The sequence below is a fragment of the Anomaloglossus baeobatrachus genome, chromosome 5, assembly GCF_048569485.1.
Source record: "Anomaloglossus baeobatrachus isolate aAnoBae1 chromosome 5, aAnoBae1.hap1, whole genome shotgun sequence".
In the NCBI taxonomy this organism is placed as follows: domain Eukaryota; kingdom Metazoa; phylum Chordata; class Amphibia; order Anura; family Aromobatidae; genus Anomaloglossus; species Anomaloglossus baeobatrachus.
The window spans coordinates 184,542,244-184,564,375 of NC_134357.1; the positions used below are offsets into that span (position 1 = coordinate 184,542,244).

General features: G+C 48.2%; 1 protein-coding gene across 1 annotated transcript in view; it reads right to left on the reverse strand.

Annotated features, from left to right (window-relative positions):
- The window catches only part of LOC142309852 (mannose-binding protein A-like), a 115,432-nt gene that overhangs the window by 27,100 nt on the left and 66,200 nt on the right, over positions 1-22,132 (reverse strand). Inside the window, exon 4 of the mRNA XM_075347308.1 lies at positions 891-938. Coding sequence (XP_075203423.1) covers positions 891-938 — 48 coding nt within the window. The remainder of the gene's footprint in view (positions 1-890; positions 939-22,132) is intronic.

Consider the following 22,132-nt stretch of genomic DNA (forward strand, 5'->3'; position numbering starts at 1 on the left):
GACTGTATCTGTATTGTAGTACTGTAAATCTGAATGTGGCAGAACAGGATAAGATAAATGTTCATTGGATTTATATCTAAATGCTACGGTTCGCGCTCTACTGTTATAGCTAAAAATGTTAACGTTATGGGGCCCCCACCAGATTCTCTGCCCAGGGGCCCCCACCAACCTTAATCCGGCCCTGCTAGCCCCCCTGAACTGACTAACAGCTGGTTTTAATGATTAGCAGTTGTCAGTCAGTACAGGGGGCATGGCTACAGCTGCTGCTCTCTATGCAGAAGCCATTGACTGACCCCGTGTCGGTGCCTCTTCAGTGACTGAAACTGGAATCCTGCCAGGAGGATTAACGTTAATATCCTCCCAGCAGTGGAGTTCAATATTCAGGCCTCAGTCAGGATTCAAATGCTATTAACCTGCAGATTAACCACATATCTGCAGATTAATAGCATTTTTACAGGTGACAAGTTCCCTTTATAGAAAAATAAGAGTTCAAAAAGAAAGAATGCAAAGCAGGATTACACAGTAATTTGGCTCTGAATCATTAAGACTGGTTTTCAAAAATGCTACTTTTAATGAGTTACTCACTAGACTACAATAAACCGAATTCCTTAAGAGGCATAAACCACTTAATAAATAAGGTGCTTAACTGTTTTGTGTTGTTTCCAGACATGTACTCTGGTCCAAAGAAAGTGGCCTAAATTTTCATGAACTTCTCAGGTGGCTGAAGCCATGTATTGTCCCACCTATGTCTTCTATAATGGACTTTTTAAATTATTTTAATTTTATTTAACTTTATAAAAGAATTGCAATTTTCCTGTTTGGGTTGGTTTGTAATTTCTGTACTTTAATGTTGTATACATTCACGTTATTGTATTATTTTTGTTACTTACCTGGTTGTGCACAGTTATCACAGTTCTCTCCCTTTGGACCTGGTTGTCCTGGGTTAAAGAATAACAGTTTTTGATTAGGATTAATATAAATTGCCTTAAATCAATTGTCATCAATAGTAAAATATTATTAAAATGATTAAAGTAAGTCAGCCCAAAACTGACACCATATACAGAACCTTTAGTAATCAAATTGCTGTCTCAGTTCTGCTAAAAATGTAGTTTAACCAAATATGCTAACTAGTGATGAGCGAGTTTAATCGCTACTATTCGTTACTTGCATGAATAGTACGGTATTCAGGGTATTCGTAATATTTTGAGTTTTTGGTTATTCGCTTCGCTATAGTAAGATGTCCCTCCCAGCCATTTTGCCACCTGATTTGCAGCCACTAAACATGCTGGGCTTCTTAACCAATCATAGTAATACCGTAGCCATCTTGGTTGTGGCGTTACTGTGATTGGCTAGCCGCGCAGCATCATAGGGTCTATAAAAGCCCTTCCGCTGCCATTTTGTGCAGATTGCGTCTGAAGCCAGTCTTGTATTAGTATAGGGATAGAGCGAGCAGCTGCTAGGGAGAGTGTAGGTCTATTAATAACACAAAAAGCCCTTTTTAGGCCTACCTGCAGTGTATAGGTCAGTGTAGCATGCGGAGCCACAGATTTTGGAGCAGGGACAGAGTTTAAAGCAGCATGTCACTACCTTCATAGTACAGTCCAGAATACAGTAGCTCTTTTAAGAGCTGAAACCACTGAACAAGGTCACAGCAGGGAGGTAGAGATTGTGGATTAGGTAGGGAATTGGGACCCGTTTCCACAATATTTAGGGGTTTACAGCCTGTCTCATGGCATCCACATCAGCCACATTAATACGTTGCTAGTGGCCTTTGTAAATACAAAGCAGGGCTCTACCATTTTGTGCTGCCTGATACACTAAATGCACTATTCCTGTTTCCACAATATTTAGGGATTCACAGCCTGACTTGTGCCGTCTGTCAACATCAGACACATTAATATGTTGCTAGTGGTCTTAGCAAATACAAAGCAGGGCTCTACCATTTTGTAAAAAAAAGAGTTTTCAAATCACCTGATCCGTGTATTCCAGGACTTGTGGGGTGCACGTGGTTCTTCAGACAGGCCAGTCCGATGTAGAGAACAGCAGAAGGGGTAAAATGGGCCCAGCACCAATATCCAATTAGTGAAATAAAAAAATCTTTAGTTCAACACGGTTAAATAATAGTAGGGATAAGAATCCATGACATACAGAAAATGGGCATGAAACTTGACGCGTTTCGGACTTTGCATATTAAAAACAAAAACAAGAGTTCTTAATCATAATGATTAAGGACTCTCTTGTCTTTAATATGCAAAGTCCGAAACGCGTCAAGTTTCATGCCCATTTTCTGTATGTCATGGATTCTTATCCCTACTATTTTTTAACCGTGTTGAATTAAAGATTTTTTTTATTTCACTAATTGGATATTGGTGCTGGGCCCATTTTTTCCCTTCTGCTGTTCTCTACCATTTTATGGTACACTAAATGCACCATTCCTATTTCAACAAAATTTAGGCTAAGTTTTGTGACTTGTGCCATCTGTCCACATCAGCCACATTAATATGTTGCTAGTGGCCTTTGCAAATACAAAGCAGGACTCTAGCAATGAGTGCTGCCTGATACACTAAATGTCCCATTCCTGTTTCCACAATAGTTAGGGTTTCACAGCCTTATTTGTGCCATCTGTCCACATTAGACACATTAATTAGTTGCTAGTGGTCTTTGCAAATACAAAGAAGGGCTCTACCATTTTGTGCTGCCTGAAACACTAAATGCACCATTTAAAAAATACACCTATTTAAAAAATATTTAGGGGTTCACAACCTGACTTGTGCCGTCCGTCCACATCAGCCACATTAATATGTTGCTGGTGGCCTTTGCAAATACAAAGCAGGACTCTAGCAATCAGTGCTGTCTAATACACTAAATGCACCGTTCCTGTTTCCACAATAGTTAGGCATTCACAGCCTTACTTGTGCCATCTGTCCACATCAGACACATGAATAAATTGCTAGTGGCCTTTGCAAATACAAAGTAGGACTCTACCATTTTGTGCTTTCTTATACACTAAATGCACCATTCCTATTTCCACAATATTTATTAGTTCACAGCCTGACTTGTGCAATCCATCCACATCAGCCACATTAATACATTTCTAGTGGCCTTTGCAAATACAAAGCAGGGTTCTACCATTTTGGTCTGCCTCATAGACTACATGCACCATTCCTATTTTCACAATATTTAGGGGTTCACAGACTGACTTATGTCATTCGTCCACATCAGCCACATTAATATGTTGCTGGTAGCATTTGCAAATACAAAGCAGGACACTAACAATCAGTGCTGCCTGATACAGTAAACCAGTGTTCCTGTTTCAACAAGTTAGTGTTTCCCAGCCTGACTTGTGCCATCTGTATACATCAGTGTTACGAGGGGGACCCGGGGAAGCGTGCCAAGATGGGAAATGGACTGCTTCCGCCGGTCAAGGTCCACTGTGCGGTGTAAGGGACCGCCGCTATGGTGGGTGAAGAGTGAGCGGGTTGCTGCTAGCGATCGTCTGGAATGTCACAGACGATCTATGTACACCGATCTGCCCTAACCCGTGAGGGTTGTATGGCACAGATCTCACGTCTCGGTGTACCTGTTGCACGGGGAAGCACAGAGGTGCCCACGCACGTGTGCCAGTGGAAGTCACGAGAATATGGCACGAGGGTAGCACAGAGGTGCCCACGCACGTGTGCTTTCAATAAGCAGGTGAGTCCAATGGAGACTTGAGGAGCTCACCTGGGACAGGAACACGGCCTGTTGACGGGGGTACTGCCGGAGCAGCAAGGCAGGAACACGGCCTGCAAACAAGGTACTGCCGGAGCAGCAAGGGCCAAGCCCACAAGAGACAGTAATGCCTGAGCAGTGGCGTGGCAGCACGCTGCCAGACATCCAAACATAGAAGGACGGTCGCGCGCCGCCATGATGGCAGGGGGAGCTTTTAAGGAGGTGCAGCTCCACCCGAGGGCGGGCGCGAGGCGGAGATGACGGACTTGACCCAATCAGGGTCCACGACGTCCCAGCCTGGCCAGTCAGGATTGACCACGTCACCAGCCTTGTCATCAAGCCGTGTGACGTCAGTGAGCGAATCAGGACCCACCACGCATTGCACATGCTCACCCTCCTGCCTCTGGGAAATAGAGGCGGGATCCTCGGTCTCACAATGTGCAGAGATAACGGGAATCTCACTGCTTCCCTGAGCAGTAAACCTCTGCACATTGCGCAGCCTCGCAGACCTTCGGGGCCGCTGAGCAGGAGAGTCTGCGGCAGGCCAGGAATGGGAGACCGCTTCACTCCTTGTAACAGGAGAACCACTAGGTGTCACCCTTCTGCTGCCTCTCTGAGAAGGTATCTCCTGCACACTGCGCAGTCTGGCAGACCTTCGGCGCTGCTGAGCAGGAGTGCTCGTGGCAGGCAAGGAATGGGAGACTGCCTCAGTCCTTGCCTCAGGAGAGCCACGAGATGTAACATTACCCCCCCGTCTAGGCCCCCCCCTGTCCGTGCTCGAAGGCCGCTATCAAACCCGGGGCGCGGATATGATCCTCCAACTCCCAGGATCTATGCTCCGGACCACGGCCGGCCCACTCCACGAGGTAGTACCTCTTGCCCTGTATGACTTTTGTCTCCACAAGTTTTGCCACCTCAGGGTCGTCGGACGGGGAGTCGGTTTGAGCCGGCAGGGACCCCGAGAATTTATTAAGTCGTACGGGTTTCAGGAGGGACACGTGAAAGGTGTTGGCTATAGCCCAGCGTGGAGGGAGCTGGAGTCGGTATGCCACTGGGTTTACCTGCTGTAGTACTTTAAACGGACCCAGATACCTAGGGGCGAATTTGGCTGCCTGTACCCGTAGGTTAACATTCTTAGAGGACAGCCATACTAGGTCACCAGGGGCGAAGGATGGTGCAGGGCGGCGGCGAACATCAGCCGTTGTCACCATCCGGTCTTTAGCCCTTTTAAGAGCCTCTTGGGTGTCATCCCAGATCTCCCGGGCCTTGGTAGGCCAATCCTCCACTCTAGTATCGGGTGACGTAATGGGCATCGGAACCGGGATTCTGGGATGTTGTCCGTTATTGAGTAGGAACGGAGTCTGGCCAGAGGATTCATGGACTGAATTGTTAATGGCAAATTCGGCCCAAGGAAGGAGGTTAGCCCAGTTGTCGTGGTGCGCGGATATAAAATGGCGGAGGTAAGTTACCAAGGTCTGATTACTCCTCTCCACTAGTCCATTGGTCTCGGGATGGTATGCGGAGGAGATGTTCAGCTCTATCTGCAGGAGCTTACAGAGCTCTCTCCAGAAGCGAGACGCGAACTGGGGACCCCGGTCGCTCACCACCTTGTCAGGCATGCCATGCAACCTAAATACATGCCGAATGAACAAGGTGGCGAGAGCACGTGACGTCGGGAGTCGTGGGAGAGGCACCAAGTGGACCATTTTAGAGAAGTGGTCCATGATGACCCATACGACCCTGTGCCCTGCTGATTTGGGCAGATCTCCCAGGAAGTCCATCCCTACCACTTCCCAGGGACGATCCGGCACTGGCAGTGGGTGAAGAAGACCTGCCGGTCTCTGCCGGGACGGCTTATTCCGAGCACACGACATACAGGCTCCCACATATTCCTGTATGTCCTGGGGTAGTCTCGGCCACCAATAATGCCTGGTCACCAGGTCTCTGGTCCTTTTGACCCCGAAGTGACCCCCGACCTTGGAGGCATGGGCCCACGATAGCACCTCGTTCCGTAGTTCAGGGGGAACGAGGGTTTTGCCAGGTGGCACCTGGTCCAAAGAAGTGGGAGTGACCATCCTCAAGCTGTCCGGGGGTAGTATAAGACGAGGCTCCTCCTCGTCCTCCTCCAACACAACCATACAACGTGACAAGGCATCGGCCCGTACGTTCTTCTCACCGGCCAGGTGGCGGATAATAAAGCGGAACCGGGAGAAAAATAAAGACCAACGGGCCTGCCTTGGGTTCAGGCGTTGTGCTGTCTGGAGGTATGTGAGGTTTTTGTGGTCAGAAAAAACCTCAAATGGATGCTTCGCACCCTCCAGGAGATGCCGCCATTCCTGGAATGCTAGTTTCATCGCCAGTAACTCCCTATCCCCTATGGAGTAGTTCCTCTCGGCCGGAGAAAAGGTCTTGGAGAAAAAGAAACACGGATGTTTCCTTCCTCGTTCGTTTTTCTGGTACAGGACTGCACCTGCACCGACCGAAGAGGCGTCTACCTCCAGTAGGAAGGGTTTGGAGATGTCTGGACGATGAAGGATGGGAGCTCTGGAGAAGTGAGTTTTGAGAGTGTGAAATGCCTCTACCGTTTCCCGTGTCCATGCTTTGGGATTAGCGCCCTTGCGGGTAAGGGCAATGATGGGTGCTGCCACCGTCGAGAAGTTGGGAATGAACTGGCGATAATAATTGATAAACCCCAAGAATCGCTGGATCGCCTTCAGCGAGCGGGGCTCAGGCCAGTTCATCACTGTCTCCAACTTCCCCGGATCCATTGCTAACCCCTGACTGGACACTATGTACCCCAGGAACGGCAAGGATTCCTGTTCAAAAATGCACTTTTCCAGCTTAGCATATAACGAATGGGTGCGGAGCCTCTTAAGTACTCGGATGACATCCCTCCGATGGGTGGTAAGATCGGGGGAGAAGATAAGAATGTCATCCAGGTATGCAACCACGGAAAGATACAAATCCCGGAAAATGTCATTCACAAAGTCTTGAAATATGGCGGGGGCATTGCAGAGTCCGAAGGGCATTACTAGATACTCGTAGTGACCGTCCCTGGTGTTAAAGGCGGTCTTCCACTCATCGCCCTTTCGGACTCGCACTAGATTATACGCCCCGCGTAGATCCAGCTTTGTGAAGACCTTTGCCCCGCGGAATCGATCAAATAGCTCAGTAATGAGGGGCAAAGGGTATTTGTTCTTGATTGTGATTGCATTTAATCCCCTGTAATCGATACAGGGGCGCAGATCCCCTTCCTTCTTCTGCACAAAAAAGAACCCTGCACCAGCCGGTGAAATAGACTTGCGAATGAACCCCTTCGCCAGGCTGTCCTGAATATATTTGGACATAGCCTCCGTCTCTGGAGCAGAGAGTGGATACACTCTGCCCCTAGGGGGCTCGGAGCCTGGCTTCAGGTCTATTCAGCAATCATATGGCCGGTGGGGAGGAAGAGTATCTGCGGCCCTTTTGGAAAAGACATCCCTGTAGGCCTCATAAGGTGTCGGTAAACCCGGCCCCTCAGTATTCCCTGAGGACCCAACCGACCTAATGGTAGCGGGTGGTTTGGTAGTCACGAGGTGCTCTCTACAGGATCCTGCCCAGGATGAGATCTCCCCTGTTGCCCAGTTGAGTATAGGAGCATGCTGTCTCAACCAGGGAAGGCCCAGTAGGATCTCATCCGTCCCCCCTGGAAGCACCAGGAAGGACACCAGCTCATGGTGTCCCGGTGGTACATCCATCCTGAGAGGGATGGTGATCTGGGTGATAGGATCGAGTAGTATGGACCCGTCGACTACCCGGACCCTGAGTGGCTTGGGCAACAGAACCAGGGGAACTGAGTATCGGGTTGCCAGGGAGGTCGAGATGAAATTGCCTTCAGCGCCTGAGTCCAAGCAAGCCAGGGCAGAGAAGAGAGTAGTGCCGAACTGCAACTGGGCGCTGATAGTCAACCTAGAGGGAGAAGTAGCGTCTAGAGTCCCCCCTCTGATAGAAACTAGACGCTGTCTTTTCCCGACGGTTTGGGACATCGGGTAGCTATGTGTCCCCTCTGCCCACAGGAAAAGCAGATGACACAAGACCGAGAACCTGGGGCAGAGGAGACCACCTTGGACACCTCCATTGACTCCACGGAGTCGCCTACAGGACTGGCTGGGGGACCTGTCTGATGGAAGACGGGAGTCAGACGCTTTTTAGGCCGAGAAGACGTGGGTGCTGAAGAGACCTCGAGCCTTCGCTCCGCCTGGCGGATGTCTATGCGAGAGGCAACCTGAATCAAGGACTCTAAAGTGGCAGGCACCTCACGTGTGGCCAGTGCGTCTTTGACAAACCCTGCCAGGCCCTCCCAAAACACAGGGACAAGGACCTTATCCGGCCAGTCCAGCTCTGCGGCCAGTGTCCTAAAGTGTACAGCAAAGTCCCCGACTGAAGCAGACCCTTGCCGAAGTCGTAGGAGGCGCAGCGCGGAATCGTGGGTGACTTGAGGCCCGAGGAACACCATTCTCATGGCCCCAAGATAAGCTGCTAAGTTATTCACCACACGATCTCCGCGCTCCCACAACGGCGTGGACCACTTCAGCGCTCTCCCTGTGAGCAGGGACTGGACGAAGGCTACCTTCGCCTTCTCGGTAGCGTAAAGAGTCGCTGACAGCTCTAAGTAGGTGGTAACCTGGTTTATAAAACCACGGCACTCAGAGCTGTTGCCGCTAAAGCGCTCTGGAAGCGCAAGGCGAGGAGACCTTCCGCCCAATAGCACAGCCTGGGTAGCCGCCTGGGTGGCGACTGTCGTCAGAGTAGCCTTATCGGAGGAAGACTGCTCCACTGCTGCCAATCGTGACTCCAACTGCTGCACATAACGCAGCAACTGCTGCTGCTCTTCAGCCATAGCCAGACCTTTGGCGCGACCGTAATGTTTCGAGGGGGACCCGGGGAAGCGTGCCAAGATGGGAAATGGACTGCTTCCGCCGGTCAAGGTCCACTGTGCGGTGTAAGGGACCGCCGCTATGGTGGGTGAAGAGTGAGCGGGTTGCTACTAGCGATCGTCTGGAATGTCACAGACGATCTATGTACACCGATCTGCCCTAACCCGTGAGGGTTGTATGGCACAGATCTCACGTCTCGGTGTACCTGTTGCACGGGGAAGCACAGAGGTGCCCACGCACGTGTGCCAGTGGAAGTCACGAGAATATGGCACGAGGGTAGCACAGAGGTGCCCACGCACGTGTGCTTTCAATAAGCAGGTGAGTCCAATGGAGACTTGAGGAGCTCACCTGGGACAGGAACACGGCCTGTTGACGGGGGTACTGCCGGAGCAGCAAGGCAGGAACACGGCCTGCAAACGAGGTACTGCCGGAGCAGCAAGGGCCAAGCCCACAGGAGACAGTAATGCCTGAGCAGTGGCGTGGCAGCACGCTGCCAGACATCCAAACATAGAAGGACGGTCGCGCACCGCCATGATGGCAGGGGGAGCTTTTAAGGAGGTGCAGCTCCACCCGAGGGCGGGCGCGAGGCGGAGATGACGGACTTGACCCAATCAGGGTCCACGACGTCCCAGCCTGGCCAGTCAGGATTGACCACGTCACCAGCCTTGTCATCAAGCCGTGTGACGTCAGTGAGCGAATCAGGACCCACCACGCATTGCACATGCTCACCCTCCTGCCTCTGGGAAATAGAGGCGGGATCCTCGGTCTCACAATGTGCAGAGATAACGGGAATCTCACTGCTTCCCTGAGCAGTAAACCTCTGCACATTGCGCAGCCTCGCAGACCTTCGGGGCCGCTGAGCAGGAGAGTCTGTGGCAGGCCAGGAATGGGAGACCGCTTCACTCCTTGTAACAGGAGAACCACTAGGTGTCACCCTTCTGCTGCCTCTCTGAGAAGGTATCTCCTGCACACTGCGCAGTCTGGCAGACCTTCGGCGTTGCTGAGCAGGAGTGCTCGTGGCAGGCAAGGAATGGGAGACTGCCTCAGTCCTTGCCTCAGGAGAGCCATGAGATGTAACACATCAGCCACATTCATACTTTCCTATTGGCTTTTGCAAATACAAAGCAAGACTCTAGCAATCAGTGCTGCCTGATACAGTAAAGCACTGTTCTTGTTTCCACAATAATTAGGGTTTCACAGCCTTACTTGTGCCACATCTGTCCACATCAGCCACATTCATACGTTGCTAGTGGCCTTTGCAAATACAAAGCAGGAGTCTACCATTTTGTGCTGGTTGATAAACTAAATGCACCTCTCCTTATACGCCTTGGAGTCGCTGGCCTGCCCGGCTGCTAGTGTGATGTCAGATCGTATTTTCAGCTGGGACAGAGGTGGCCCAGTAGCAAACATTTGGGAGGGACTGCTCTTACTTATTATACATTTGAGTGGTCCCTGCCTCATTAGGACTCAGATAGTGGAATACATATTCTATAGCAGTTTACAATGCGCCCATTGTATCGTTGGGCTTTACTCTCCTCCTCCTCCCTCTCCATGTCATTCTGCAGCCCTCAATTCAGGTTTTCAGAGGGCCATCAGTTGCTCATCAACAGTAATTGTAAACTGCTATCAAATATGTATCCCAAATCTCAGTCACAATGTGGGACAACCCATTACAAGTGTCTCCAAATGACAAATATTAGTTAAGACTACTGTCCTGGTTTGTCCAGTGCACAATGTGCATTTCTTACAAAATTAGCCCTATGGCCTATGTAATGGTTGACGCAGGTAGTCACCATCACAAGGGCCGCTAATGACTAATAGTAGTTATGCTGGAGTAGGAGTACTGTCCTGGTTTGTCCACCAGTGCACAATCTGCGTAGTGTTTACAAAAATTAGCCCTAATGGGCTGAGTCATGGTTGATGCACGAAGGAAACATGGTATGGTCAGGAGACCGCAAAAGATCTTGCAAAAATCCCATGAAAAATGATAGAAGATAATGCACAAGAGCAGTTGGAACTGAGCTGGCTGCAATCCACTAACTATACAAACACAACTAGAAGTAGCGGTGGAGTGTTCCTAACAAACCGAGATGCATCGTCACCGGTGGAGAACTAACTAGCCTCAAAGATGAAATGAGGAATCCTGACTTGCCTTAGAGCAGCCCCAAAGGAAAGTCAAAAGCCCCAACATATAATGACGGTGATATAAGAAAAAACAACACACAGATGGTAGATATAGAATTAAGCAAAGTGAGGACCTACTAGCTAGATACAAAAGTATAGGATATATTGCTGGTTGCACCCAGTAAAAACCTTGAAAAAAATTCCAACACCTGATAATCAAAATATTCCCACACGATCCTCCACCCACTATATCAGGAACTCTTGTATAAATACATTTAAGTAGAAAAGTAAATATAATGGGAAAGATCTTAACTACAAAAACATAGGAGAAACAAAAATACAAAAACTCAAACAAAACATGGAGTAATAAGTCCCATTCTTACTAGGAATAAATTGCCCTCTAAAAATAGTACAGGAAGATCTCTTATTCACTTGCAAGAAACAAAGGTAATATTCTCAAACATTGATTTAGAAAAAGATAAAGATTAAGCAGAAACGCCCTTCAGTGCAAATTCAGCCCTTACCCAAGCCCAGACTATGAGAGCAAAATACTTATCAGGCATAGCTGCAGACTCAGGAAGAAATGGTGAAAAAAACGATGCAAAAGGAACAAAAATGCCGCTATATAAATCATTCCTGGAGAATCTAAAAAGGAGCAGAAAAAAGCAAAAACAGAACCTACAGGGAAAGGAAAAAGCCTAAAAGCTGGAGGACAAACTTCAGGACATCTTCACATGGAGCAGAAACAATTATCAACGGCAAAGGTTAGACAAAAACTGCCTTCCTATATCCCCCCAGGTTGGACTCCATAGGCTTCCTGAAGCACAATCATCCCATACACCTCTCTGAGCGATAGATGCAGAATCAGACTCACTACCAACACTAGCCACCAGAGGCAGTCCAGAAACAGTCCCGGGAACAGCATAATCTCTGATGATATACACAACAGAAACAGTTTTATATGGGAAGTGGTGGACATTAACAGCAGTAGTCAAAATCAACATTTTGGGGGAATTTACTTTGACTTCCTCTCATCTGGAGGGATTATAAACTGTGGAGTAATCCAGTCATCGTTGTATTTTTTTGAGATTAAGTCTGTCTACATTTTCTGTGGAGAGGCATGTGCACCTTTCAGTGATGATTGCCCCAGAGGATCTGAAAACATGCCCTGACATCACAATAGCAGCCGGGCAGGCCAGCACCTCCAAGGATCCTGATCTACAATGGCCCTCTTGAAGGCTTCCATTGTGCAAACCTTTTGTGACTCCAAAAAGAGAGAAGGAAACTTCTCCTTGTACCATGTATCCAGAAAGGTGGCCAACCAACATAGGTTGTTGGATAAAATGTGTATCATGTGAGGGTCTTGCCACAGACACGTACACATGAACTGTGCAATGTAGGCCAAGCTGCAAACAGGCAAAGGTTCTGTGTCCCCACCAAGAGGAATAATACTCATCCTCTCCTCATGTTGACTTGCCACCTCCTCTTCCTCCTCTCCAGCACATGCATGCTGGACAGACATAAAGCTGGGGTTGCGAGTCCCCTGTGTAGCATTGGGAGTCCCCTTGGTAGCACAGAAAAACAAGTCCTTTCTCTCCTCATCATCATCACCCAATGTTGCCTCAGAATATTGGCTCGGCTGGGTAGTATCACCCATTGGGAAATCTGGCTCTATAGCCACATGCTGGGCACGCAAAGCTTCCTCTTTAAGATTATGCAGTGAATGTTTCAACAGACAGCATTGGGATGGTTAAGCTGAAAATAGCCTGATCACGGCTCATGAAGTTGATGAAGTACTCAAAGTTCTCAAGAACCTCACAAATGTCAGCAATGCACACCCACTGGACAGTTATGTGTGGTGGCTGACTCTCAGTCTGACGGGCATGTTAAAGCTGGTATTGAGCTACTGCCCTCTGCTGCTCACTAATCCTCACCAAAATATGATATGTAGAGTTCCACCGCTAGGGCAGGTCTCACAAGTCGGTGACTTGGCAAACTTAAGCGTTTTTGCAGCGCTGTAAGACCAGTACAAGCAGTAGAGGAATGGCGGAAATGGATGCTAATACAGTGCACCTTCTCATGTGAACATGAGCTTACAAGTTGTATGTACACCAACTCATACTCTGGCTTTTTTTTTTTTTTTTTACCTTGCAAGTAGGTACGGTAAGTCAGGGTATGTGTTTAAAAATTTCTGAACAGCTAGGTTCCGCACATGAGCCATGTATGGCACGTGTACCAGCTTGCCAATCTTTAAAGCCGCCACTAGGTTACACCCATTATCGCAGACAACCAGACCGGGTTAGTGGTGCAGCAGGAAGAGCCACTGATCGGTCTCTTCTTTTACACCTTGTCACAGCTCTGCTGCTGTGTGTGTTTGACTTCTGACCTAAACAGGTCAGCTTCAGCAGAGCCTGTTGTCGCTTTGCCGATGCACAGCTCCCACCTTGGCAGTAATGGGGAGGGTAATTCAGCAGAGGATGAGGAGCAGGAAGAGGAGGAGGGGAGACAGGAAGTGGCATATAATGAGGCGGAGACCCTGATAGAAGTTGGGTCTGCTATTCTTGACTCGGAAGGGAAGAAGCGTCATTTGACTTTTTGAACAGAAAACTAGCTGGAATCGTTAGCCGCTCCATGTTGCATTGGATAGCCCCTAATATGTCGAAACACTGGAGTTCCCACACTTGTGACTCCATTTTGGAAACAGACCCCCATGGCATAAATCTAGATGGGTAATTAGCACTTTGAACCCTCACGTGCTTCAAACATTAAGCCTTAAAACAAAAACGTACTTTTTTTCCCACAAAAATGTTATTTTAGGCTCAATTTTTAAATTTTTACAGAGGTAACAGAATAAAATGGACCATAAAATTTGTTGGACAATTTGTCTTGAGTATGCTGATACCTCATATGTGGCAGAAAATTACTGTTTGGGCGCACAGCAGAGCTCCAAAGGGAAGGAGCATCATTTGAGTTTTTGAACGGAAAATTAGCTGGAATCGTTAGCCACACCATGTTGCATTTGGAGATCCCCTGATGTGCCGAAACAGTGGAGCTCCCCCACATGTAACCCCATTTTGGAAACTAGACCCCCCATGGCATAAAAGAAAATCAGGAAGCATGCACGAATGTGCTGCAAAAAGGAGGGGGGGACTAGGTTGGATGGAAAAAAGAAGTCCTGACCAAAGTAGAATACGGCTGCAGGATGCTTGCTGATCAGGTACCTAATAGTTAAAATTTTGCCTTTTTTTTTATTTGGGATGAACAAAAAAATGCAAAAACTCGAACAATTACGTACCTGATCAGCCAATCATGTCGCTGATCAGCGCTTGGCAGCAAGCAGGCGAGGGGGGGAAGGGTAGAGAGGGAGTGGGAGGTGAGATTAGGGATAGTTAGAAAAGAGCCACGAACAATACTTATGGGATGGATCAGAACAGCAGCAGGATCACAGGAGAAATGGAAGCAGATCGATGAGGCAGCAGATGGGGGGCAGCAGCAGATGGGGGACAGTGGCAGATGTAGGGAAGCAGCAGATGGGTGGAGCAGCGGTGGATGTGAGAGGGTGTTGGCAGCTGGGAGAGGGCGGCGGCAGCTGGGAGAGGGCGGCAGTGGTTGGAAGGAGTGGCGGATGGAGAAGCAGTGGCTGATGGGAGAGGACGCAGTGGATAGAGGAGTGGCGGAGTATGGGAGGGGCGCAGAGGATCGAGGAGCAGCGGAGCATGGGAGAGGGCACAACGGATGTAGGAGCAGTGTAGGATGGGGAGGAGAGGGGGTGGTTGGAAGGGGAGTGGGAGGTGAGATAGGGGATAGCTACCTTACAGGATGAATCTAGGCAGCAGGATCACACCAAATGAAGGAGGCAACAGATGAAGTAAGCAAAAGATTGGGGAGGGGGAAAGGTGGGAGAAGGTGCATCAGATGAAGAGGATGGGAGATAGTGGGCAGCAGATCGGGGAGGAGGGCAGCGGCGGAAGGGGGAGGAGGGCAGCGGCGGATGGAAGAGGGTGGTGGTGGATTGGGGGCAGTGGTGGCAGATCGGGGGCAGTGGCAGCGGATCGAGGGCAGTGACTGCTGCAGCGGCAGTGGCTGAAGGGGGCAGTGGTGGCTGAAAGGGGGCAGCGCTGGATTGGGGCTAGTGGCTATAACTTACTGATGGGGCACGCACAGGGATCGCTCTCCTCAGTTTCAATGGATGGAGTGAAGCTGAGGGGAGCTGTCACCAGCCCCAGATCCACGGTGATTGGTGAGATCAGTCACAAGGCTGTGTGAAGACACGGGGGTCAGTGAGTGCTCTCGTTCGCTGGCCCAGCCACCTTTAGAAAGACAGCATGGCCGAGGGCTCATCCTAACTGAAAGCCCGACCTCCTTAATTGTGGGCGGAACACTACTCAGACAACACAGGGTGAGGGAATCACAATATTAAGACTTCCTTGGATCCCCAAACATTTAATGGCACATAGCACATAACCAGCAAAAGCACAAAATGTAACCGGCACCAGTTTCTCACCCTTCCGCTGGCTCACCAGGGATTAGAATATCCGTGCCTCAGAGCTTCCAGGGCTACGTACTCCAAACCAGCAGCACCCCACTTTTGGCGGGCACCCACTGAGAATGGAATAACGCAAGATTTAGGAAGCTGTCTAAGGACCGCAAAGCCTGAAGTCAGGTGACTGGATTGTCCCTAGCTGGATTCCTTCCTTAGGTAGTCCTTGATAGCTCAGTTGAATCCTTGCATTCGATGCTGAAGTCCATATAGTATTATAATCCAGGTTCGGTTATGGCTTGCCAATCCGATCCGCAGGTCGTAGATTGGTAGTATGTAGCAAGAGTCTATCCGGACAAAGGACAGTCCTCCTTCTTATACCCCTGAGCTCTCCTTTCAGACCATTGGGGTCTTTACGATTGATTGGATAAGACTGGGCTCTTATTGGCTAGATTTCAAGTCGTATAAATAATATCCAGAGACGAGGGAAAAACAGCTAAGTTACATCACATCTAGCAATTCACGTAGTAATACAATAGGAGGTTCGCATAATTGATTTGTCTGGGTGTCTGACCTTTACTGGCCAAGGCAATTACAGTGCTGGCCAAAAGTATTGGCACCCCTGCAATTCTGTCAGATAATACTCAGTTTCTTCTTGAAAATGATTGCAATCACAAATTCTTTGGTATTATTATCTTCATTTAATTTGTCTTCAATGAAAAAAAAAAATTGTCATAAAGTCAAATTGGATATAATTCCACACCAAACATAAAAAAGGGGGTGGACAAAAGTATTGGCACTGTTTGAAAAATCATATGATGCTTCTCTAATTTGTGTAATTAACAGCACCTGTACCTTACCTGTGGCACCTAACAGGTGTTGGCAATAACTAAATCACACTTGCAGCCAGATGACATGGATTAAAGTTGATTCAACCTCTGTCCTGTGTCCTTGAGTGTACCACATTGAGCATGAAGAAAAGAAAGAAGACCAAAGAACTGTCTGAGGACTTGAGAATCCAAATTGTGAGGAAGCATGAGCAATCTCAGGGCTATAAGTCCATCTCCAAAGACCTGAAAGTTCCTGTGTCTATGGTGCGCAGTGTCATCAAGACGTTTAAAGCCCATGGCACTATGACTAACCTACCTAGATGTGGAAGGAAAAGAAAAATTGATGAGAGAATTCAACGCAAGATTGTGCGGATGGTGGATAAAGAACCTCGACTAAAATCCAAACAAGTTCAAGCTGCCCTGCAGTCCGAGGGTACAAAAGTGTCAACCCGTACTATCCGTCGGCGTCTGAATGAAAAGGGACTGTATGGTCGGATACCCAGGAAGACCCCACTTCTTACCCCGAGACATAAAAAAGCCAGGTTGGAGTTTGCCAAAACTTACCTGAGAAAGCCTAAAACATTTTGGAAGAATGTTCTCTGGTCAGATAAGACAAAAGTAGAGCTTTTTGAGAAAAGCCATCAACATAGAAAAAAAAAAGAGGCATTCAAAGAAAAGAACATGGTCCCTACAGTCAAACATGGTGGAGGTTCCCTCATCTTTTGGGGTTGCTTTGCTGCCTCTGGCACTGGACTGCTTGACCGTGTGCATGGCATTATGAAGTCTGAATACTACCAACAAATTTTTCAGCATAATGTAGGGCCAAGTGTGAGAAAGCTGGGTCTTCCTCAGAGGTCATGGGTCTTCCAGCAGGACAATGACCCAAAACACACTTCAAAAAGCACTAGAAAATGGTTTGATAGAAAGCACTGGAGACTACTAAAGTGGCCAGCAATGAGTCCAGACCTGAATCCCATAGAACACCTGTGGAGAGATCTCAAAATGGCAGTTTGGAGAAGGCACCCTTCAAATCTCAGGGACCTGGAGCAGTTTGCCAAAGAAGAATGGTCTAAAATTCCAGCAGAGCATTGTAAGAAACTCATTGATGGTTACCGGAAGCGGTTGTTCGCAATTATTTTGGTTAAAGGTTGTGCAACCAAGTATTAGGCTAAGGGTGCCAATACTTTTGTCTGGCCCAATTTTGGAGTTGTGTGAAATGATCAATGATTTAATTTTTGTTTCATTCTCTTTTGTGTTTTTTCATTGCAAGCAAAATAAATGAAGATAATAATACCAAAGAATTTGTGATTGCCATCATTTTCAAGAAGAAGCTTCTTGACGTCCCTTCCTCCTCGAATCTTCGGATTTTGTAAATCGATCGCAGTGACCGGGGCCACAATTTCGCCATGACGTACTGGGTATGTCTTGGGTCCTTAAGTACCAGGGAGTATAGGTCGCTAATGGGTTAGCTACTGCCCTTTGCTGCTCACTAAGCCTTGACAACATGTATAATGTTGAGTTCCAACAGGTGGACAGGTTGAAAGCATTCAGTGAGGGGACAATTGAAAACTCTGCTGCAGCACTGCCAGACTGGGTGCAGCAGTAGGTGACTTTCTGAAATGGGCGCAGTTGCTGCATACTATGACAAGTATCTCTGGCAAGTCTGGGTAGGATTTCAGAAACCGCTTTACAGTTAAGCAAATGGGCCAGGCATAAAACATGGTCCAGGTTGCCAAGCTTCAGAGCAGCCATAAGGTTACACCCATTGTCACGCACGGCCATGCCTGGTTCTAGGTTCAGCAGCGAGAGCCACTGATCAGTCTGTGTGGCTTATCAGCTAAAAAGATGAATTTCAGTAGAGTGTGTTGCTGCTTTGCCGAGGCAATGCTGCAGCTCTCTCAGCTTGGGACAGAGCGGGAGGGTAGTTCAGCCGAGGACAAGGAGCAGGAGGAGGAGGTGGTGCAGGAACTGACATATGAAGAGAGGGTAACGCTGATGGAACTTGGGACCACTATTCTATGTGTCGGCAGTGTGTGGTGTCTCAGGGTCTGACTCTTTTCCGACCTCCATCAGGTTAATTCAGTGTGCCATAAGGGAAATGTAGCATCCCTGTCCACAACCACTTGTCCACGTGTTTGTAGTTAAGTGAACCTTCTTTGTAATTGCATTGGTGAGAGCACAGATGGACACGTGCTTGTGTAAGGTGGGGACAGCACACTGAGAGAAATAGTGGTGGCTGGGCACCTACTAACAAGGAATGACCACCACCAAGAGGTTGCGGACTCAGTCTCCACTGTTGTGAACGTCGTCTGTGTGGGTGCTGTCCTGAACCTCCCTCTGGGGGCCAGGAATGGTAGTGGAGCTAAAGCTGAGCCATTGACTCATACAGGTTTCGGTGTTAATTGGGAATTGGGGAAGTCCTATTGCAGACAAGTCTGGTCTATATAGGAGAGTATTTTCTGCCCGGCTGTTGCCGATTATAATAGTATATTCCCTGTCTCTGTTCCTGGCCTGGAGATTTGTCCTTCCCTGCATCCCTGAGCAAGACGTCTTGCAGATAAGTTTCAATTTTTGCTTTGCTTTCTGGTTTACACCTTAGGGTCTTGTTCTTGCTTGTTTTGCTGTGTATCTGTTTTCTTGCAGGTTAAGTTTTGTTTCTATTGTGTTGTGATCATTGGGGTTTCCCCTGTGCTGACTGTCCTGCAGGAAAAGGGATTTATATCCCTGTCTGATTTTATTATTTGCTCTTCTGTATTTTTGTGTTCTTTTTTGTATTTTGTTCTCCCATTATTTACAGGAGTACCTGGTATAGTGGGGGTGAGGTTGTGTGATCTCAAGGGCCTTTTCACTATAAGGAGTTTGGTATTTTTCTATAGGGATTTTGTACTGATCACAATCAGTTCTTTTCCTGTGCTTTGTATCAAGTTAGTTGGGCCTCACCTTTGCTAATTCTATTTTTCCTGAGTGTTGTGTTTTTCTATATCACCTTAATCTTTATATGTGGGGGGCTACCTACTCCTTTGGGGACTGCTCTGAGGGAAAGGTAGATTTCCCCATTTCATTCTGTGAGGAGTAGCTAGTTTCTTAGGCTTGACGTGGTGTCTAGGTTTTTAGGAACACTCCACGGCTACTTCTAGTGTGGTCTGATAGTCAGGGGATTGCGGTCAGCTCAGATTCCAACTACTCCTGTTTCTTGGTGTTTTTTCTCCTATGGGAGTATTTTGTAATCTTCCGCGGTTACCGGATCATAACAGTATAACCGGCCTATAAAAGAAAAAAGGTACTCAAAAGAAGGAAAAATATTTTTTTATCTCCATTTATTTTTCCTCTTTTTCTTTGGGTACCGTGGAAGATTTTTTGTTGATATGGATGTAAAGCAGTTGGTTGAGCGTGTTGAGTATCTCTGATTTTTAGGCAATTTCAGCTTAAATTAGACAGAATCCTGTTTTAGAACCTAAAATTCCCGTTCCCGAATTTTTCTCGGGGAATAGATCTAAATTTTTGAACATTAAAAATAATTGTAAATTGTTTTTTGCCTTAAAACCTAAGTCCTCCGGGAGCCCCATGCAGCAGGTTAGGATTGTCATCTCTTTGTTGCGCGGTGATCCTCAGGACTGGGCTTTTTCATTGGCCCCTGATGATCTGATTCTTACTAATGTGGATTCATTTTTCCAGGCCCTGAGATTGTTGTATGATGAACTCAATGTTGTTGATCAAGCAGAGAAAACCTTGCTTGCTTTGATCCAAGCTCAGGATCCCGCTGAAGTTTTTTGTCAGAAATTCAGAAAGTGGAATGATAATGCACTTGCGGCACTTTTTCGTAGGGGTCTCGCAAATGCAGTGAGGAATGTTATGGTGAGATTTCCTACTCCTTCTGGTCTTGATGCCTCCATGACTTTAGCTATTCAGATTGATAGGCTTTTACTAGTGATGAGCGAGTATGCTTGTTACTACTCGGTACTCGCATGAGTATCACTGTACTCGGGCTACTCGGCGGGGGCCGAGTAATCTCGCGATACTCGTGCTGTACTTGTGGTCTTCATCCCTGCATGTTGGCGCTCTTTTGAGAGCCAGTCCTCATGCAGGGATTGGCTTGCAGACCACTGCAATGCCACAGCCCTGTTAGTTGTGGAATTGCAGTGATTGGCCGGCCTGCACAGCGTGACCGAGCCTTTATACCGGCGGGCGCGCTGTGCTCTGCACACAGCCATCCAGACAGTCAGTGCAGGGAGAGTGTTGCTGCTTCAGGGAAAGGTTTGCGGCCCTTTATAGTTATTTCCGTAGCAGGGCTGCAAACAGTGTGACTAGAAGTCCTTCTCAGGACTATTGTAGTTGTATACAGGCAGGCAGGGTATAGCCAGGTCGGAGTACAGGAGCAGAGTCCTTCTCAGGACTATTGTTGCTGTATACAGGCAGGGCAGGCAGGGTATAGCCAGGTCGGAATACAGGCTAGTGACCAGAAGAGTCCTTGTCAGGACTATTGTAGCAGTATACAGGCAGGCAGGCAGACAGGGTATATAGCCATTCCTAGTGGTGACCGTATACCAGCCTTCATCATATCTGGGGCTGGTGTACACAGTCTAAAACAGTCCTGATAGTGTCAGACTTCTCAGCAATTGTCGCTCCTAAAAACCTGTTAGGTTCTTAGTGCGTCTGTGCTTGCATTTAAAAACCGCACGTGTGTGCCTGTCGGTGGCAGCGTACAGGTGCACGTTTTGCACGAACTATTATATAACGCACAAGTCTAGTGAATAATACACATCAGTCAGCAGTGTCTGATAGTGTCAGACTTCTCAGTAATTGTCGCTCCTAAAAACCTGTTAGGTTCTTAGTGCGTCCGTGCTTGCATTTAAAAACCGCACGTGTGTGCCTGTCGGTGGCAGCGTACAGGTGCACTTGTGTGCGTTTTGCACAAACTTGGATATAACGCACAAGTCTAGTGAATACACGTCAGCACAGCATTGCAAAATGCGCAAGGGCGTTGGCAACGAACAAGGAAGTGGACGTGATGGTGGTGCAGGCAGAGGCCGAGGTCGTGGGCAAGCTCTAATTTCGCCACAACAAAGGGCCACATCTAGTCGCTCGCACGTCCTGTCCCAAATTCTTGGGGACTGCAGCAGTACACCGCTCTTGAACCAAGACCAGTGTCAACAGGTTGTTAGTTGGATAGCGGATAATGCTTCCAGTCAGATTGGCACCACCACAAACACTCTGTCTTCCACACGGTCAAGTGTCAGTAGCCGTGATACTGCACCGCATATTTCAGAACCTGATCCTCCTTCCTACCACAAGGCTGAGTACACGTCCTCGGACATTACTGATCCCACACTTGGACACTCGGAAGAGCTGTTCACGTTTCCATTCGCACATTCTGGCCTCTCGCCAGCTCATGTTGAAGTGGGTCATGAGGAGATCGTATGTACAGATGCCGAAATATTTGAGCAGCTACGTTCTCACGAAGTTGGCAACGTGTCTCAACAAGGGGTGGACGATGATGAGACACAATTGTCAGGAAGTCAGGAGGAGGAGCAGGGTGCGGAAGAGGAAGACGACGTGGTGGATGATCCAGTAACTGACCCAACCTGGCAGGAGGATATGCAGAGCGAGGACAGCAGTGCACAGGGGGAGGGAGGCGTAGCATCCCAACAGGCAGTAAGAAGCAGGGTGGTGGCTCCAGGCAGAAGTCAGGCAACCGTTCCCCGGAACAACAACACGACACAAGGTGCCTGTACAAATGTTAAGTCTTCTCGAGTCTGGCAGTTTTTTAAGTTGGCTCCAGATGATTCTAAAAAGGCCATTTGCAACACCTGCCGTGCCAGCATCAGCAGGGGTACCAAAACTAGCAGCCTGACCACCACCAGCATGATCAGGCACATGTCAGGCAAGCACCCGACTTTGTGGGAAGTACAACAGAGTCGAGGAGCAGTGCTTGCTGATGTCACTGCTACGTCTTCGCTTGTTGTGCATGCGAGCCAATCCCCTGTCCATGCTGCCTGCGAACAAGCCTCCTCCGGTCCTGCACCTGCAGTTGCCTACGCAGAAATAACACCATCATCAAGCACGTCCTTGTC